At 48.8% G+C, this 15,819-nt stretch overlaps 1 protein-coding gene across 2 annotated transcripts in view; it reads left to right on the top strand.

Annotated features, from left to right (window-relative positions):
• The first annotated feature begins 6,080 nt into the window (after window positions 1–6,080).
• prickle2b (prickle homolog 2b) overlaps window positions 6,081–15,819 on the top strand; it is a 71,449-nt gene continuing 61,710 nt past the window's right edge. The window contains exons 1-2 of one of the 2 annotated variants that reach the window (XM_023794032.2): window positions 6,081–6,572; window positions 7,286–7,371. In XM_023794032.2, coding sequence (XP_023649800.1) covers window positions 6,531–6,572; window positions 7,286–7,371 — 128 coding nt within the window. In that variant the 5' untranslated portion in view covers window positions 6,081–6,530. The remainder of the gene's footprint in view (window positions 6,573–7,285; window positions 7,372–15,819) is intronic. The other variant, XM_023794039.2, reaches the window with a different exon arrangement.

Raw genomic sequence — 15,819 nt, 5'->3', positions numbered from 1 at the left:
TTTTCAGTCCAGTTCAGTTTATTTTTATATAGCGCCTTTCCCGACGGGGTTGTCCGGAAGCCCGTAACAGCAGAGGTGCTTCCTCAGTTTAGGGTAACGAATGGTGAGTAAGAGCCGGAAGACAAGGGAGCAAAGGGCACAAAAGGTACAAAATTTCAGTTTGATTTATGTTATTTTTCCCGTTTAAATCCCCAGTTTCTGCCGTGGATATATTCATTCCCTGGAGGGAGACAGTGAAAACTCTGTGGCTGCCGTGTAACTTGAGGCCAAAATGCTACTTGTAGCATGTAAGTGGTGCAAAGCAGAACGATGGCTGCCCTCTGTGTTTCGGCCGTGAAGGTCACAGCGATGCACTCCCTCTCAGCTCCTTCCAGAATGTTCACTGCGCGCATGCATCATTGTCAGCTTCAGGAGCCGGCCATCTGCGACTCCTCCTGTCGGTATAGCGATAGCCAGCCAGCTCCCACGGTCACCTGCCCCTGGCCGCGCACTGGAGAGCTGTATACGAGGGTGCCTCACCCACCCCTGGCCCCGCACTGGAGAGCTGTATACGAGGTTGCCTCACCCACCCCTGGCCATGTACTGGAAAGCTGTACACGAGGGTGCCTCACCCGCCCCTGGCCGTGTACTGGAAAGCTGTACACGAGGGTGCCTCACCCGCCCCTGGCCGCGCACTGGAGAGCTGTATACGAGGTTGCCTCACCCACCCCTGGCCATGTACTGGAAAGCTGTACACGAGGGTGCCTCACCCGCCCCTGGCCGCGCACTGGAGAGCTGTATACGAGGTTGCCTCACCCGCCCCTGGCCGTGTACTGGAAAGCTGTACACGAGGGTGCCTCACCCGCCCCTGGCCGTGTACTGGAAAGCTGTACACGAGGGTGCCTCACCCACCCCTGGCCCCGCACTGGAGAGCTGTATACGAGGTTGCCTCACCCACCCCTGGCCATGTACTGGAAAGCTGTACACGAGGGTGCCTCACCCGCCCCTGGCCGTGTACTGGAAAGCTGTACACGAGGGTGCCTCACCCGCCCCTGGCCGCGCACTGGAGAGCTGTATACGAGGTTGCCTCACCCACCCCTGGCCATGTACTGGAAAGCTGTACACGATTGTGCCTCACCCGCCCCTGGCCGTGTACTGGAAAGCTGTACACGAGGGTGCCTCACCCGCCCCTGGCCGTGTACTGGAAAGCTGTACACGAGGGTGCCTCACCCGCCGCTGGCCGCACACTGGAGAGCTGTATACGAGGGTGCCTCACCCGCCGCTGGCCGTGCACTGGAGAGCTGTATACGAGGGTGCCTCACCCGCCGCTGGCCGTGCACTGGAGGGCTGTACACGATGGTGCCTCACCTGCCTCTGGCCGCGCACTGGAGAGCTGTATACGAGGGTGCCTCACCCGCCGCTGGCCGCGCACTGGAGGGCTGTACACGAGGGTGCCTCACCCGCCTCTGGCCGCGCACTGGAGGGCTGTACACGAGGGTGCCTCACCCACCCCTGGCCATGTACTGGAAAGCTGTACACGAGGGTGCCTCACCCGCCCCTGGCCGTGTACTGGAAAGCTGTACACGAGGGTGCCTCACCCGCCCCTGGCCGTGTACTGGAAAGCTGTACACGAGGGTGCCTCACCCACCCCTGGCCCCGCACTGGAGAGCTGTATACGAGGTTGCCTCACCCACGCCTGGCCATGTACTGGAAAGCTGTACACGAGGGTGCCTCACCCGCCCCTGGCCGTGTACTGGAAAGCTGTACACGAGGGTGCCTCACCCGCCCCTGGCCGCGCACTGGAGAGCTGTATACGAGGTTGCCTCACCCACCCCTGGCCATGTACTGGAAAGCTGTACACGATTGTGCCTCACCCGCCCCTGGCCGTGTACTGGAAAGCTGTACACGAGGGTGCCTCACCCGCCCCTGGCCGTGTACTGGAGGGCTGTACACGATGGTGCCTCACCTGCCTCTGGCCGCGCACTGGAGAGCTGTATACGAGGGTGCCTCACCCGCCGCTGGCCGCGCACTGGAGGGCTGTACACGAGGGTGCCTCACCCGCCTCTGGCCGCGCACTGGAGGGCTGTACACGAGGGTGCCTCACCCGCCTCTGGCCGCGCACTGGAGGGCTGTACACGAGGGTGCCTCACCCACGCCTGGCCATGTACTGGAAAGCTGTACACGAGGGTGCCTCACCCGCCCCTGGCCGTGTACTGGAAAGCTGTACACGAGGGTGCCTCACCCGCCCCTGGCCGCGCACTGGAGAGCTGTATACGAGGTTGCCTCACCCACCCCTGGCCATGTACTGGAAAGCTGTACACGATTGTGCCTCACCCGCCCCTGGCCGTGTACTGGAAAGCTGTACACGAGGGTGCCTCACCCGCCCCTGGCCGTGTACTGGAGGGCTGTACACGATGGTGCCTCACCTGCCTCTGGCCGCGCACTGGAGAGCTGTATACGAGGGTGCCTCACCCGCCGCTGGCCGCGCACTGGAGGGCTGTACACGAGGGTGCCTCACCCGCCTCTGGCCGCGCACTGGAGGGCTGTACACGAGGGTGCCTCACCCGCCTCTGGCCGCGCACTGGAGGGCTGTACACGAGGGTGCTTCACCCACCCCTGGCCGTGCACTTTCTTTTTTCCTGTTGGATGAACAATCTGACTACTAATGTGGATCAAGTACTCTTGGTTTTAATCTTGGCTCTTTGTTTTGAATTTACTGCTTATGGCCTTTGCTTCATCCAAGAATTTCCAAGAGTGAAATACATTCAATTCCTGATACAGGGCTGTTCATATATGCCTACGCTCTTTAAAAATGGCCAGCATGGTGGCTCAGATGCCATCAGCCCCCAGGTGGCGCTCTGCTCTGCATGTGTGCAGTTTGTAAATCCTTCCTGTGCTGGGCAGGTTGCCTCTGTGTGTCTTTGTGGGACAGACTGGCATCCCATACAGGGTGTCCCCTTTCCTGTGCCCTTTGCTGCCTGGGAAATGCTCCAGCCCCCCCTGGATCAATGGTTTAATGAACTAGTGTGGCTGCACAAACTGGTCTCTCATGAAGTGTCTACACTCTACAGTAGGTCCATAACTGACTAGGAAGGAGACCATTAGGTTTAATTCCAATGTGAACACATAGAGCGACAAGTCAGCTAGGTCTGCCATTTTAGTTAAATAATTTTGCATGACACATCACCAAGGAAAACAATCAGTGTCCTGTTACCCTCGATTAGGGCCAAGTGTCTTACTCAAGCTGGAATCAAAGGTATCAGCTCTGCTGTGGATTGACTGACTGTGGAGTTGAGGCAGCCCGAGTGAAGTAGGGGCCACTTTGGCCCGCGGTCCGCAGGAACCAGGAGACGGAGCCCAGCATTGGTGAGACGTGCCGAAACAGCTCAAGAGGTTTACCACTAGTAAGGGATAACTCAAGTGCATATATGGCAGTTAAGTCAGTAATGCAGAAAAGCCGTTTTATCCTTCAAAGCAAAGGGAGCACATAGGATTTCAGCAGTGTACTACTTTAGACTTTGAGAGCCAGCGATAACTGGCTCAGATTTAATCTTAACATGTGTACCGTGTCATTGTAACATGTGTACCGTGTCATTGTAACATGTGTACCATGTCATTGTAACATGTGTACCGTGTCATTGTAACATGTGTACCGTGTCATTGTAACATGTGTACCGTGTCATTGTAACGTGTACTGTGTCATTGTAGGTGATCTAGTGTGTTTCATACTAAAGGCTCAAGTCAAACTCAACATTGACTTGACTTCCTTGCTGTTTACTGCATGGAAAACTCTGAGCAGGAGCAACTTCTAGGTTTGATCTCACACCAGGCTATCAGTACTGGCTGAGCATGTTTGACCCCCAAAGTCCAGTTTATTTGACTAGTGTGATCACTCCACACCAAGCCCAGTCACTGAAAGCCTCACACATGGGTGGACAACCACAAATCAAATGAGATTTCCACAACATGATTTTCTATTTGCTTTGAATATTTAGATATTTAAGTAACTGACAACAAGGCATCCAGCTGAAGGAAAAACAGGTAAGTGCAGAATTTTAACTTTGCAGTCATTTCTGTGCAAATGAGTTTAAATTTACACCCCCTGCAGAAAGTAACCTCTCCAGTGGAATGAGACATGGAGGTTCCCCATGTCATGTAGAAATCTTTTTAGTCTCCCTCATTTAACGCCAAGGAATATTAACTATAAACATCAGTATTTTTTCCCTGTTGTCTGGAAACAATTTGCAAGCATGAGAAAATTGGAAGGATAACTTTTTGGGGCGGGGTTGAGGCTTGTGGGGTAATGGAGTTAAATGTGTTATGTGCAGCTCACACCATTACAGTGTCCCACTGGCCAACTGGATCATGCAGCTAAGGGCCCTGGGCCATTGGCCATTACTGCTGCACAGATGATTACTGGCAAATGTGCCGTACCATGTGTGCCGATGGATTTGTATGGAAGAACAGCCCTCATTCCATAATCCTAGCATATTTTAAATACTGCCTATTAAAAAACCAGAGCATTTAAGCATTGATGATGTTACATTTCCATTCCAGAGTGTAAAGACAATGTATTAATATTTCTGTAAAAGTTATATCCCATGAATAAACACAAAACACCGAAAATGCCACCGAAAATGATTTTTTAAATATATATATGATATTTTTCCCTAGTGATGTTTTCTCATTTTATTCTTGGCAGTATTAATTAACACAAGAGTAGTAAATAGTAAACACAGGAATAACAGGCAAGAGGGCAGGCAGTGTTTAAACTTTTAAGTTTCTCTCAGGATAAATATTATCATCTGATTCTTGAACATGCAACGAGCTGGAATGCAGATCAAAGTTTACAAAAGCAGGGATGTAAATGGTGTTAGAACACGGTGAGGCTCATAGGAGGGTTAACATTTAATAAACACAATAGGCTCCCATCTCTCCAGTCCGGTTTGAATACGAGGAGAAGGGGGCTTAGACTGCATGACCTCCTATAGGATACGCTCTAAAAGGTCAGTCTCAGCCCACTTGTGACTTTAGGATAATCTCAGAAGCTAAGGGTAGCTGAGAGATGAGTGTGACCCCCCCAGGCTCCGCTGGGTGATTAAGGGAGGCTGTGGGCTGCGGGTGATTTCCTCTTGGTCGACACCCAGGTAATGCAGGCCTGACCTGGGGGGGTGGAAGGGGGGCTGGGAGGCTGTTTATAGCCCAGCCTGCTCTGTCTGCCGGGGGGGGTGGGGGGCTTACAGCTGGCCTGTCTGTAGGAGTTCTGGGCCCCAGCGCAGGTGCCAGACCTAAAGCCAAGGTCACACTTTTTATTCATCCCAGACAAAGCAGGATGAGGGTGTCTTCATGGAAATGTAGTAGATGGTGTTTTTGGCTCTACAATTGCAGTGCTGCCCAAGACTTCAGAAGCCAAGCTGTAGAAACGCCGACCCTGAGCTCAACCCGACACCTTGGTCACAGAGCCGCGGGCCCTGAGATCCTGTATGTGCATCTGCTGAGCTGGTCCCAGTCAGTCAGGGGTTTCTGGTTACTTATCAGCCTTGGTTTGCAGACTGGATGACAAGATGTTCCGTTCCTGCTTTTGCAATCATTAACCCCACATTCTTGTGGTAATAGAGTTTGAGAAAATGGCAGGAGATAAGAAAGGACGCAGTGAGGAACCCCACGGATACGGGAGAGGGCAGTCTTTCTGTTTCGTATGACACACAGGAATACCCCGGCTTTTACCCAGCATATTGAAAAATATCACAAGCAGACACTGGTTGCAGCTGTGCTTTATCTGCTCAGATGTAACACCTGAGGACAGCCACACCGCCGCCCTCATACACACATACTGACATACTAGTACCTATTGTACGATGGACTGTTTCATTTATCCCGAAGTGTACATTACGCTGCTTGTGGTATCACTATGGGGCATTCTGTCCTGCTTAACTGTACAGCATTTGGTGGACAATTAATTACATCTTTTCCCAGCCTTTCAATGACACATATGGTTAAAGAGTCGCATAGAGTCGGTAATTAAATGCTTAATTCCTCTATTTTGGTTTTTCGATTTGGTGGCCCGAATGAATTTCATTCATTCATTCATTCAAACAGCTTAGCCAAGTAAAGGTGACGCATAGTTCCAATAAAACCGCCGATTCGTGTCGAGCGCATTGAAATGTATGCTTGCTGTACTTTTAACAAGAAATTAGGTTTAAAGAGTTCTTCAATTTCAAAGTCCGTCTTCTGTTTTTCTTTTGCTTCTTCTCACGCACGGCCTAACGAACGAGCGGACTACTTAAAACCTTGATTTCCAAGTTTAAAGCTTCTTATTGTAAGACCCGAAGCCCAACCCCCAGCTGGCTAGACTCGCCTGGGGTGGAGTCGGTGGATCGGGGGAAAAGCTCCCTTCATTCATTAATGAATCGGGGGTAATGCGATAGCGGGTGTTTGTTTGCGGAGTCCGGGTGCCGCTGCGGGGGGGGAATCGCTTACAAATGTGCAAAGACTCACGCACTCCCAACGGCCCTTTACGATCTCATTTTCAGTTTTAAAATTGGCTTGACATGTTCACTCGAGGATCCAGAAAGAGGAATTCCAGCTTACTGGTAAGTACAGAGTGCATTATCGCTACAAAATTTATGCGAAAGACATAGGAAGCTAAACAACGCACATGTTAATGAGGCGTCCAGCGGCGCGCCCGCACACCGCTGGATCGCAGTGGTATGCAGTGGTATGCACTCTCTAAACATTTTACTGTAGCATGTATTGTTTACATATACAGTCTGCTGATCCTTTATGTGAAGTTTGTATCATAAATAATGTTTTCTTTTCCTTTTGCTCAATGGAGGGACTTAATGTCTTCGGCAGGCACCGTTTCCCAGCTAAATATACCAATTAGTACATTTCCGTGTCAATTAACGAGCTGACACGCGAGTTATTTTTTCGGTCTAGGAACTGAGCACTTTCCTGATCTTTGTTTTTAATATTTAACGCAGTTTATATGTAAAGTTTCGCCTATCATTTTGTTTGTATTGTCGATATACGTAACACTTAGCTCTGCCTTAAACGCTAATTTGTGTAGGCTATTTTACATGTGAAGCAGTGCGCTTATTGCACGGGAAGTGATTGTCGTGTATGCACTGGAATACGTGCGTCTCAAAATTTTGGTAGGCTATATAATGAAGTTTCATCTCAGTTACGATCATTTAATGATGTGGTTAGATCTTACAAGCTTGTAGGAGCAGAACTCCATGTGTGGTATGCTGGCAATATTTCCCCGTCCGATGTGCTTAAACCCCGACTCCCCCCGCACCCCCAGCTCAGCGTCTCGGACGATCCGGGCAGAGGACAGCCCTGCCATGCATGTGGGGAGCAGTGTCCTGGTTTCGTCCTGCACAAATGGAGGTAGTTAATCGTGACACATTATAACCATTTCTTGTTTACTTACCTCTGAAGACCATATTAAATTGTACGCGCTGGAAGATTCCTACAAAACTGCTGCATTCTGTGTTTTACATGGAGTTGTTACGATTTAAATGTAGATTTATTAATTTCTATGTTGTAAACTGAAAGAAAAAATCAGGAAGATGCCCATGAATGCGTCGACTTCTTATTCAGCATTGCAAAATTATACAATACATAGGCCTATATATTTCTGCATCATTTAAGGTATCTTTTACTTGATTGCCAGGTTTGTAATGTATTCTTTAGTAACATTTCACTAGGGGCTAATTCAGCTTTCTCTTTTATTACATTACAAGACGTTTCCATTTGTTTTCGTAAACTTCAAGTGGCTCGCATTTGAAGCCCTGAAATTGCAGCCTAATCGCGTCTCCTGCACCAGGCTCGTTTTCTTGGCAGCGCAGCAGAGCGGAGCTGAAGGAGCTGCAGTGTGCGCGCGGACACTGGCTCTTTCTGTTGCCGCGAGCCATTACGGGGCAGCAGCCCAGCACAGGAATGTGTTTTAATTGAAAGTCCTTGCAAAGCAACAATAAATGTAGATCTCTTCCAGTGGGTTTACTGCCGCCATTCCTCTTTGCAGAGACAGCTTGACCTTCTGTTTTAAGAAGTTTTTTTTTTTGACTTTGTATGTCCAGTAGTCATTTGTGTACATGTGTGGCATTGCTGGGAAACCTGCTGTTTAGAGAGGTATTAACTGTGACTTATGGGTGAGACTTCCTTTATTGGAAAAGAATTTGCATTCAGAACATGGCTGGATACTCTGTCTTGTGTTTTATAAGGGATTTAGGCTCACAAAGGTGGGATTAAGTGTCTCTCACCCCTATTATTTCACTGTCAGCACTGGGCAGTTTGCTTGAAGTACACATATTTTATTGGAGCCGTGAAAGACCCAGGCAAAGTGGGGTTTGGCGTTTAGGTAAATTCTCAGGAAATAAGCTCAAATAAAAGGCTTTAAGTCAACACTGGGGCTGACATTGCAGTGCTGCATTTACGTCTTGGAATCCTGTCAAATTTCTTCATAATGTTCCGGAGTTGTTGAGTATATTTTGGCAAAATACATCGTGCATGTGTGTGTGGTTTTTGTGACTAGGGTTTTCAGTAGCAGTAGTGTATTTGCACAACTTTTTAAAAAGGACCTTCCTAGTTACAATGACTATCTGCTCTAGCACTAGATAACTTCAGTGTGTTGCATCTAAAAGCTGTTAGATATCAGTTTTATACCCAAGAAATAGTACAGGGAAGTCAAAGCTTTGTATGTCACAGTACAGCTGGATAAACAGGAACACAGCGTACTAGGAGTACCGTGACTTCCTCTGACACCTTTGAATGAATCCAGAAAGCCCTTTACTGAGCTGAGCCTTCTGCAGTGGAAGACCAGAGCGAGCGGAAGCCACCCTGTAAATAGTCTGTCTTCGCAGTAGCGCTTGGTCCCTGTATGCCAGTGGAAAAGCACCACTAGAAAGCTGCCTTGTGTAAAAATACCATCATGTAATGGCTGGGGTAACGACATAAAAAGACATAAAACATTATCCTTCAGGGATGCCTTGTAGTCACTCAACTAGGCAACCAGTCTGCAAGACTGCAGATGCAAAATGCTGGTGTTAGCTTAGCTCTGGTGTTAGCTAGCTCAGCCCATCCTTTGAATAATTTATGGTTGCCGTTGGCTTGATTGATTTTTTCCCTTGTGCTAATGAGGCTCGTTACAGATCGGCCTAGCGTTAGCCATGTGAAAGTTGGCTATCTGCTAAGACGAATTCTGCCCCCCACTAGCCGTCCCTGTAACCCGTCCCTGCCTGTGTACTGCACCTGAGTTTCAGTGTTCAGCCTGGAGATTAGCTTTGGAGGGACTTGTGAGCTTATGTGAATGTATTAGCCTGCGGGGTACATGGAAATGTTTCAGTAGTGTATTCTGTGCGAGTTCCTGTTAGTGATATGGCACTAGTTCCGATGTCAGCGATTGGAATTAAGGGAGGGGATAGAGTCAGAACTTGCACTTGCCGAGCAGGATCTAGGCATCAGTCTGTCCTTGTGGTGACTCAGCCTGATCTGCATGACACAAGTTTGGGGGCTGGGGCACCATTCAGTGTGTTAATAAGCAACCACATGGAATAAAACTGTCAGAGCGGCCTGGCATATGAATGGACCTTCAAAGGTGTCCCTTTGCATTATGGGGCTTGGAGAAGGGGAGCGACGTGGAATCCATGGCTAGACAAAAGGCCGGGAGATTTACTGCAGTGCTGCCCGCTATTGGCATGGAGATGTGAAGTCATGGAAAGTCGTAAAGACCTCTGGGAGCACATCTCCGGCCCGTCCCAGCAGCTTTCATATGGAAAGCCGAGAACATCTGTGTTGCATATTAACGTTCTCCTACCTGATGGTGTCTCCATCAGAAGGTACCTTAGAGCAGTTTTAAAGCTCAGTGTCGAGGCTGATTTTAAGAAGGTGCTTTTTGGGATTTTCATGGATGTACTTCGATTTTGGCTGCAGGGCTGATTTTTTTCTCTCTCTTTTTTTTTTCTTCACCTCCGTTCCCCTCCCCCATCACGCCACTCTTTCACTAGGGCTGACGTTCCACACATGGAAGGTAATGAGGGGGGTTGTGCATAAGGAGGTGCAGGGGGGGGGGGCTTCTTTTGCTTGGCTGGGGGTGTTTTTCCATCACACCAGGTACCGTACTTTTGGTACTCCGAAAAAGTACCAAAAGTATGGTACCTCAAGGGGCTGGTTTCCCACTGGTTTCCATTAAAAACTGGCAATAATAAATTATACTTTATTGATCCCTATGGGGAAATCCCCTTTACTCCTCCCCCAACTTGCTCTCTGTAGGGCATAGTCAGCAGGCCGTGAAGGACAGCCACCTATTGTGGCACCCAGGGAGATGGGGGTTAAGGGCCCTGCTCAAGGACCCGCAGACATGCTGAGGCTGGGTTTGAACTGGTGACCTTCTGATCACAGGCACACAGGCTTAGCCCACTGAGCCACGCACTGGCACCGAATGACATCATAGAGCAAGGCAGGTTTTTTTTGTACTGAATTCGAAAAATGGCTGTAGTATATTATAGGGCTTGTCAATATGAGATGTTGGTATTAATATTGCATGTTATGCACATATAATTCTTACATTGCTAGTCAGCTGTACTAAAATAAGGCTTTTTCATACTTTGAATTCTGTACCGACATTATTAGTGCGGGGGGTTAAAGTTTCGCTAAAATATTTTTACTCTGTTACTCTCATAGGAAAAAAAAAACTTGCCAAGTTTTGCAATTTTAATTATTATTTGTTTTATAGATTCTTATATGTTTAAAGTTTTACCTCCGCTGCTTTGCATGAGCACAGCACGAATTCTCTGAGACAATCGTAATCATTTTAATCCTTGATTAATTTTGAACTCCTTTTTTGTTTTATAAATACCCCAATATTTATTACAACAAAACCACATCGTTAGCACAGCACGCTTTATACCTGCTGTCCAACAAAATACTTTTGAGTTTCTTGTCATGCCTCCCGGATCTTTTTGTTGTAAATGTTCTTATGACCAAATCACTTTTTTTTTAAACTTCATTTATCATTATTTTCTGAGTTCGCGACTGTTTTCAAGGTGCCGTTTGCATTGTGTTTCAGCGGCAGGATATTTGCATAACCAGTCGACAAAGAAAGCATTTCAAGTCCCACCCCAAAGTACCAAAGTGTCCCAGCTGGTCTGGCACTTTTGGTACTGGAACTTTTGATACTGGTACTCAACCAGAAGTCAATGGAGAAGCGAAAGTACCAAACCAAAAGTATGGTGGAAAAGTACCCTGGCTCGAGTTAAGGGACCGCTCACAAAATCCTAAGTAGGCCGTTTGTGTAGGATCAGGAGTTTATTTGGGAGGGGCGGTCTATCTCTAGGGACTTGTTTGTAATTGGGAAATGGCCAATTTAGGGGTCAGAGTCTGTATCGGGCACAACTCAGTCTAACGCCGCTCAAGGAGCTCTTTCAGTAGCACAATCTATCCCCCCCCCCCCCCCCATCACCTGCTGACATTGGTCCTGGGCTGGACATGTCTGTGCACTTGGGCAAACCGAGTGTCTGATGCTGAAATTAAACCCAGACTGTAATTATGCTTGTATGACACTCTTGGGGAAGCAGCTGTTGAAGAATTCCTGAGGTAAAGCAAAAAGGACTTTTCTGTTTCTCGGCGGTCCGGCTGATGATCACGTGGCAGGCAGACGGCAACATGTGTGGAAGTTATGTGTTCGGCTCCCATGCATTTTCCCCCGTTAGTGGCCCAGCGAGCAGGACTGCTCACATCTGCTCACATCTGCTTACATCTGCTCACATCTCCCATCCTTCATATTCACTTCATGGGCTGCCGGTCCGTCACAGTCTCTTTGATAATTGAGAGAAGCTTTAAACTTTATATTGTGGTCATGGATTTGGCATAAAGTCTCTTGTCTGTTTTTATTCTGTGTATTTATGTGTTTATTGTATTTTCTCAGATTGCAGTTAATAGAAATAAAACAGCATGAGGAGACAGACAGTGTACTTGTTGGGTTGAAACACCCAGGATCATGAACATGAACAGCATTCACACAGAGAGCGGCTCTTTTGTTTGTACACCCTAAAAAGGTGTTGACTCTGCCTGAGGGTCACTAAGCCCACAGGACCGTCACGGAAGCAGGGCTGTAGGGACGTGAGGAGAAGCAGCTCCGAGGCTCCTCTGTCTTCACCTGCTCAGGAGTTGGATGCTTCTCCTCTTAAGGACGGCGCCTTCTTCGGCCCCGTGCCCGTGCTGCCGTGGCCGGGCCCTGTGTCGTGATAAAGCTGCCTGGCTTCTCCCCGGAGGACCCCCCCCCGGCCGCCGGTGTTGAAGGCCAGTTCAGTATGCCCCCAGCTGTGTGCTGTTTTGGGCTGATGGATGTGCCAGGCATGAGTTTCAGATCCCTGTCCTTCAGAAAACTGCCTTTCCATGTCATCACCTGACTGCTGTTTTTACTGCTCATGGCATCATATTTCATTGTGACCAAATCTAGTCACTGGAGAATTTAAATGAATGTATAATGTACACCATTTTTTTAAATTCCAATTTTACGGGTAAGATTATTGCCTTGCACTTTGCCAGTCATAGGTTATGCATCCCTTCCATTCCTGCAGTACTTATTTCAGTATTATGTAAAGATAACATCTCTGGTGAGCCGCCACCTCAGTCGTCTGGCTGCTCTGAATGTTCCTAAGCGTAGATGACGGGCTACAACAGCGGATTTGGCCGTACACCCGGCCCGAGGACAGCGAACAGGTGGTGTGCTCGCTTCACAGAACCCTTCTGGTGTGGGAAGATCGCAGCCGGAATCACCCTGATCCAGAGCCGCGAGTTGGGGACGCCCACGGACCACTCGACTCCAACAGGATATTACAAATGGGCACAAATTGTATCCCGGGGGAGACTTGGGGTACGGATAAACGGAGCTGGCTTTCCACACTTTAGGAAAAGGGTTTATCTGTAATTATAATGTCAACGTTGCATTTTCTTTGCCAAGCCGTTTGATGGGCCGTGGTCTCCGATTACGCCTAGGCTGATCTGGCCGATAAGATGGGTCCGCCCTCCCCGCTGCCGATTGGGATCTCGTACAGGCTTTCGGCAGCTGTACGGGCAGCTTGTGTTACTACATTGGGTCTTGTGTCCCGAGTGACCGTTCCCATGGAGACGGGCCGGGTGGCGGATATCCCGGTTCTGCTCGCACTCAGGCTCTCGCAGGGTGCCCCAAATGGGGGAGCCCAAGGTCAGCTACATTCAGAAGGTCCTGTACTGCTGAGAGGTGCATTTATAACAACGGGAGGGGGGGGGGGTTGGTTATCTGATACAGCGTCCCAGATCCTTCCGGGAGGCACCTGTGCTCTGGCCACAGAGAGCTCATGAGAGATGTGTGTAGTGTGACCTCGCAGGAGCTCCCTGTGTGTAACGCTGGTCCTGCTGTCATTCCTGCTGCTTCCAGAACATTCCGACGACATCCTGCACTTTGAATAATTTGGGAAGAGTTCAGATATTAATTGCATGTTAACTTTTTCCTGCTTTCCATGTGCAACATTCTCGAAAATGGGGACCTCATTTAAGAAAGTAACAGGTCCATTGGTGTCTGGAAAAGCTCTTTGGTTTAACCAGTTTGACGTCTACATGAAGATCTGCTAACATCAGCAATGGTGCCAAAACCTTTATTGTGGTTTTTGTGACGTGGTACTAAATGAAAACCGTTATTGTGCTCTTTGATGCTGAGAGGGTTGCCACGGTGACTAACACTATAGCCTGAAACCTTTAAGATGGGCATATCTGATCCCATGTCTGTGTCTATGCCGTTAATATGTCTTTCCCATGTGTGTGTTGTGTGCGCTTGGGAGAAATGGTGCCTTTAAATTCTCAGTTAGCAGCCCCCCAGGCCGTCATGTGGTCTAGTCCCACCCTCTGTCTCTCTGTTGTAGCCAGGTGTTATGTGGGTGCCCCCTTGGCCTGGTCCAGCCGCTCAGGTCCTCAGCACAGAGGATCCTGTGAGCCGGATCACCCTCAGGGAAACGCGTCACATGGCTTTAGTGCCATAACTGGCGCTCTCTCACAATGCAGGTAATGTGCCTCATTTGGGACTCCCTGAGCAATCCCGCTTGCTTGACACAAAGTCGAACCAGTAGTACCCAAGGATTCTCTGAAGAGAGACAGTCCCAAAGGAGTCCAGTCTTCACTGGATAGTGTCCATGTCTCGCAGCCATACAGCAAGACAGGGACACCAGGAATCTAAAGACTTGGTCCTTTGTCCTCTTACAAAGACATCGGGACTGGCCACACACCCCTTTCTAGCGACCTCATGACCCCCCATGGTTTCCCAGTCCATCTACTGACTTCATAGGAAGAGTCACCAGAGACATCACTGCTGAGGTAAGTGAACCTCTTGATGATGTCGACATTCCCTCCGCAGACTGACACACTGCTGATAGTTGTGCCCAAGAGGTCATGAAAGGCCTGGATCTTGGTTTTTATCCGGGACACTCACAAGCGCAGTCTCTCGAGAGCCCTGAGCAGAGCCTCCATTCACTCTGAAGATCACAGTATCGTCAGCAAAGTCAAGATCAGTGAATCTTTCTTGACCAAGAGACGTCTCACAGCCACTGAACTCCACAACCCTGCCCAACACCCAGTCCATGTAATCATTGAATTGAATAGTGAAGAACAAGAACACATCCCTGATGAACCCCAGAGTCAACTGGAAAGAATGCAGAGGTTCTGCCTCCACTCTGCATAGCACTCACAGCACCAATGCATAGGTGTCATAATGTCCCACAGAGCAGGCCAATCAACTGAGTCAAACACTTTATGAAAACGACAAAGACTCCAAAGAAACTGTCATTTGTGCTCGATGAGAACCCTCAGTGCCAGAATGTGGTCAATGATAGATTTCATAGGAGAAAAACTGCTCTGGTCACTGGTAGGTGAGTAATAATCACGGATCCTATTAAGGATGACCCTAACAAGGACCTTACCCGGCACTAAAAGCAGTGTTACCCCCCTGTAGCTGCCACAATCCAGGCGATCACCCTTCCCTTCTCTCTATGAGACCGGATACTTAACCCTCCTGAGGGCTTCACTTCCTCTACCCTTTAGATTTTTGGGGCTTTTTGGTAAGAGCTGGGACCTCATGGACGACATCCTTAGCATGGGTGGATGATGCCCTTCGGTGCTCCATCGCATGGTTTTCTGTTTAATCTAAACCAAAGCTCATGTTACGCAAGTAGGCAAAATAGAACATTTTAAGTTCTGTGATACAGACAGTTCCGTGCGAGAGTGAGCGATTGCTGCTATTTATAACCTGCTTTCCATAGTTTCGCAGTGTGCGGAAATGAGCCGTCAGGATCGCTGACATCATAGAACCCGTTGTGTCATCAGTCTCTCCCTTTATTCCCACTCTCTCAGATGGTGAGAGGCAGTACGGTTTGTTCTTCTGCATATCGATGCTGTGGCTCTGTTAGGTTTGTCACTCAGCCGGCTGATTATGCGAGCTTGCGTGTGATCTTGGCGAGCAGCCCTTAGCGATGTGAAGACGTCAGCGATGAGTGAAGCTCCGCATGAAAGCGCTGTTTCCGGGCAGTGGGCGATCATGCTGACTTCTCCTGGGGTTTGTTCTTGGAGAAATTTATGACAGAGGCTAACGGTGGTGATGCTGGTACAGGCTGTCCATCTGCATCCCCCCCCCCCCCCAAGGCTTGGACACTGTGAAGATGTCCTTGTGCTTCAATAAAATCACTGTGGCTCCCCAGATTTCATTAAACTGGTTCCCTGCTGGATGTGATGGTGGACATTATGGTTTCGCACCATGTTATTTCAGACCAATAAACCCATTGAACTGCTAAAATAACTTTAATCATGCTA

Source organism: Paramormyrops kingsleyae, chromosome 8, assembly GCF_048594095.1.
Source record: "Paramormyrops kingsleyae isolate MSU_618 chromosome 8, PKINGS_0.4, whole genome shotgun sequence".
In the NCBI taxonomy this organism is placed as follows: Eukaryota; Metazoa; Chordata; class Actinopteri; order Osteoglossiformes; family Mormyridae; genus Paramormyrops; species Paramormyrops kingsleyae.
Note: the sequence above shows the minus strand (reverse complement) of the source record. Positions and strands in the feature narration are given on the sequence as shown.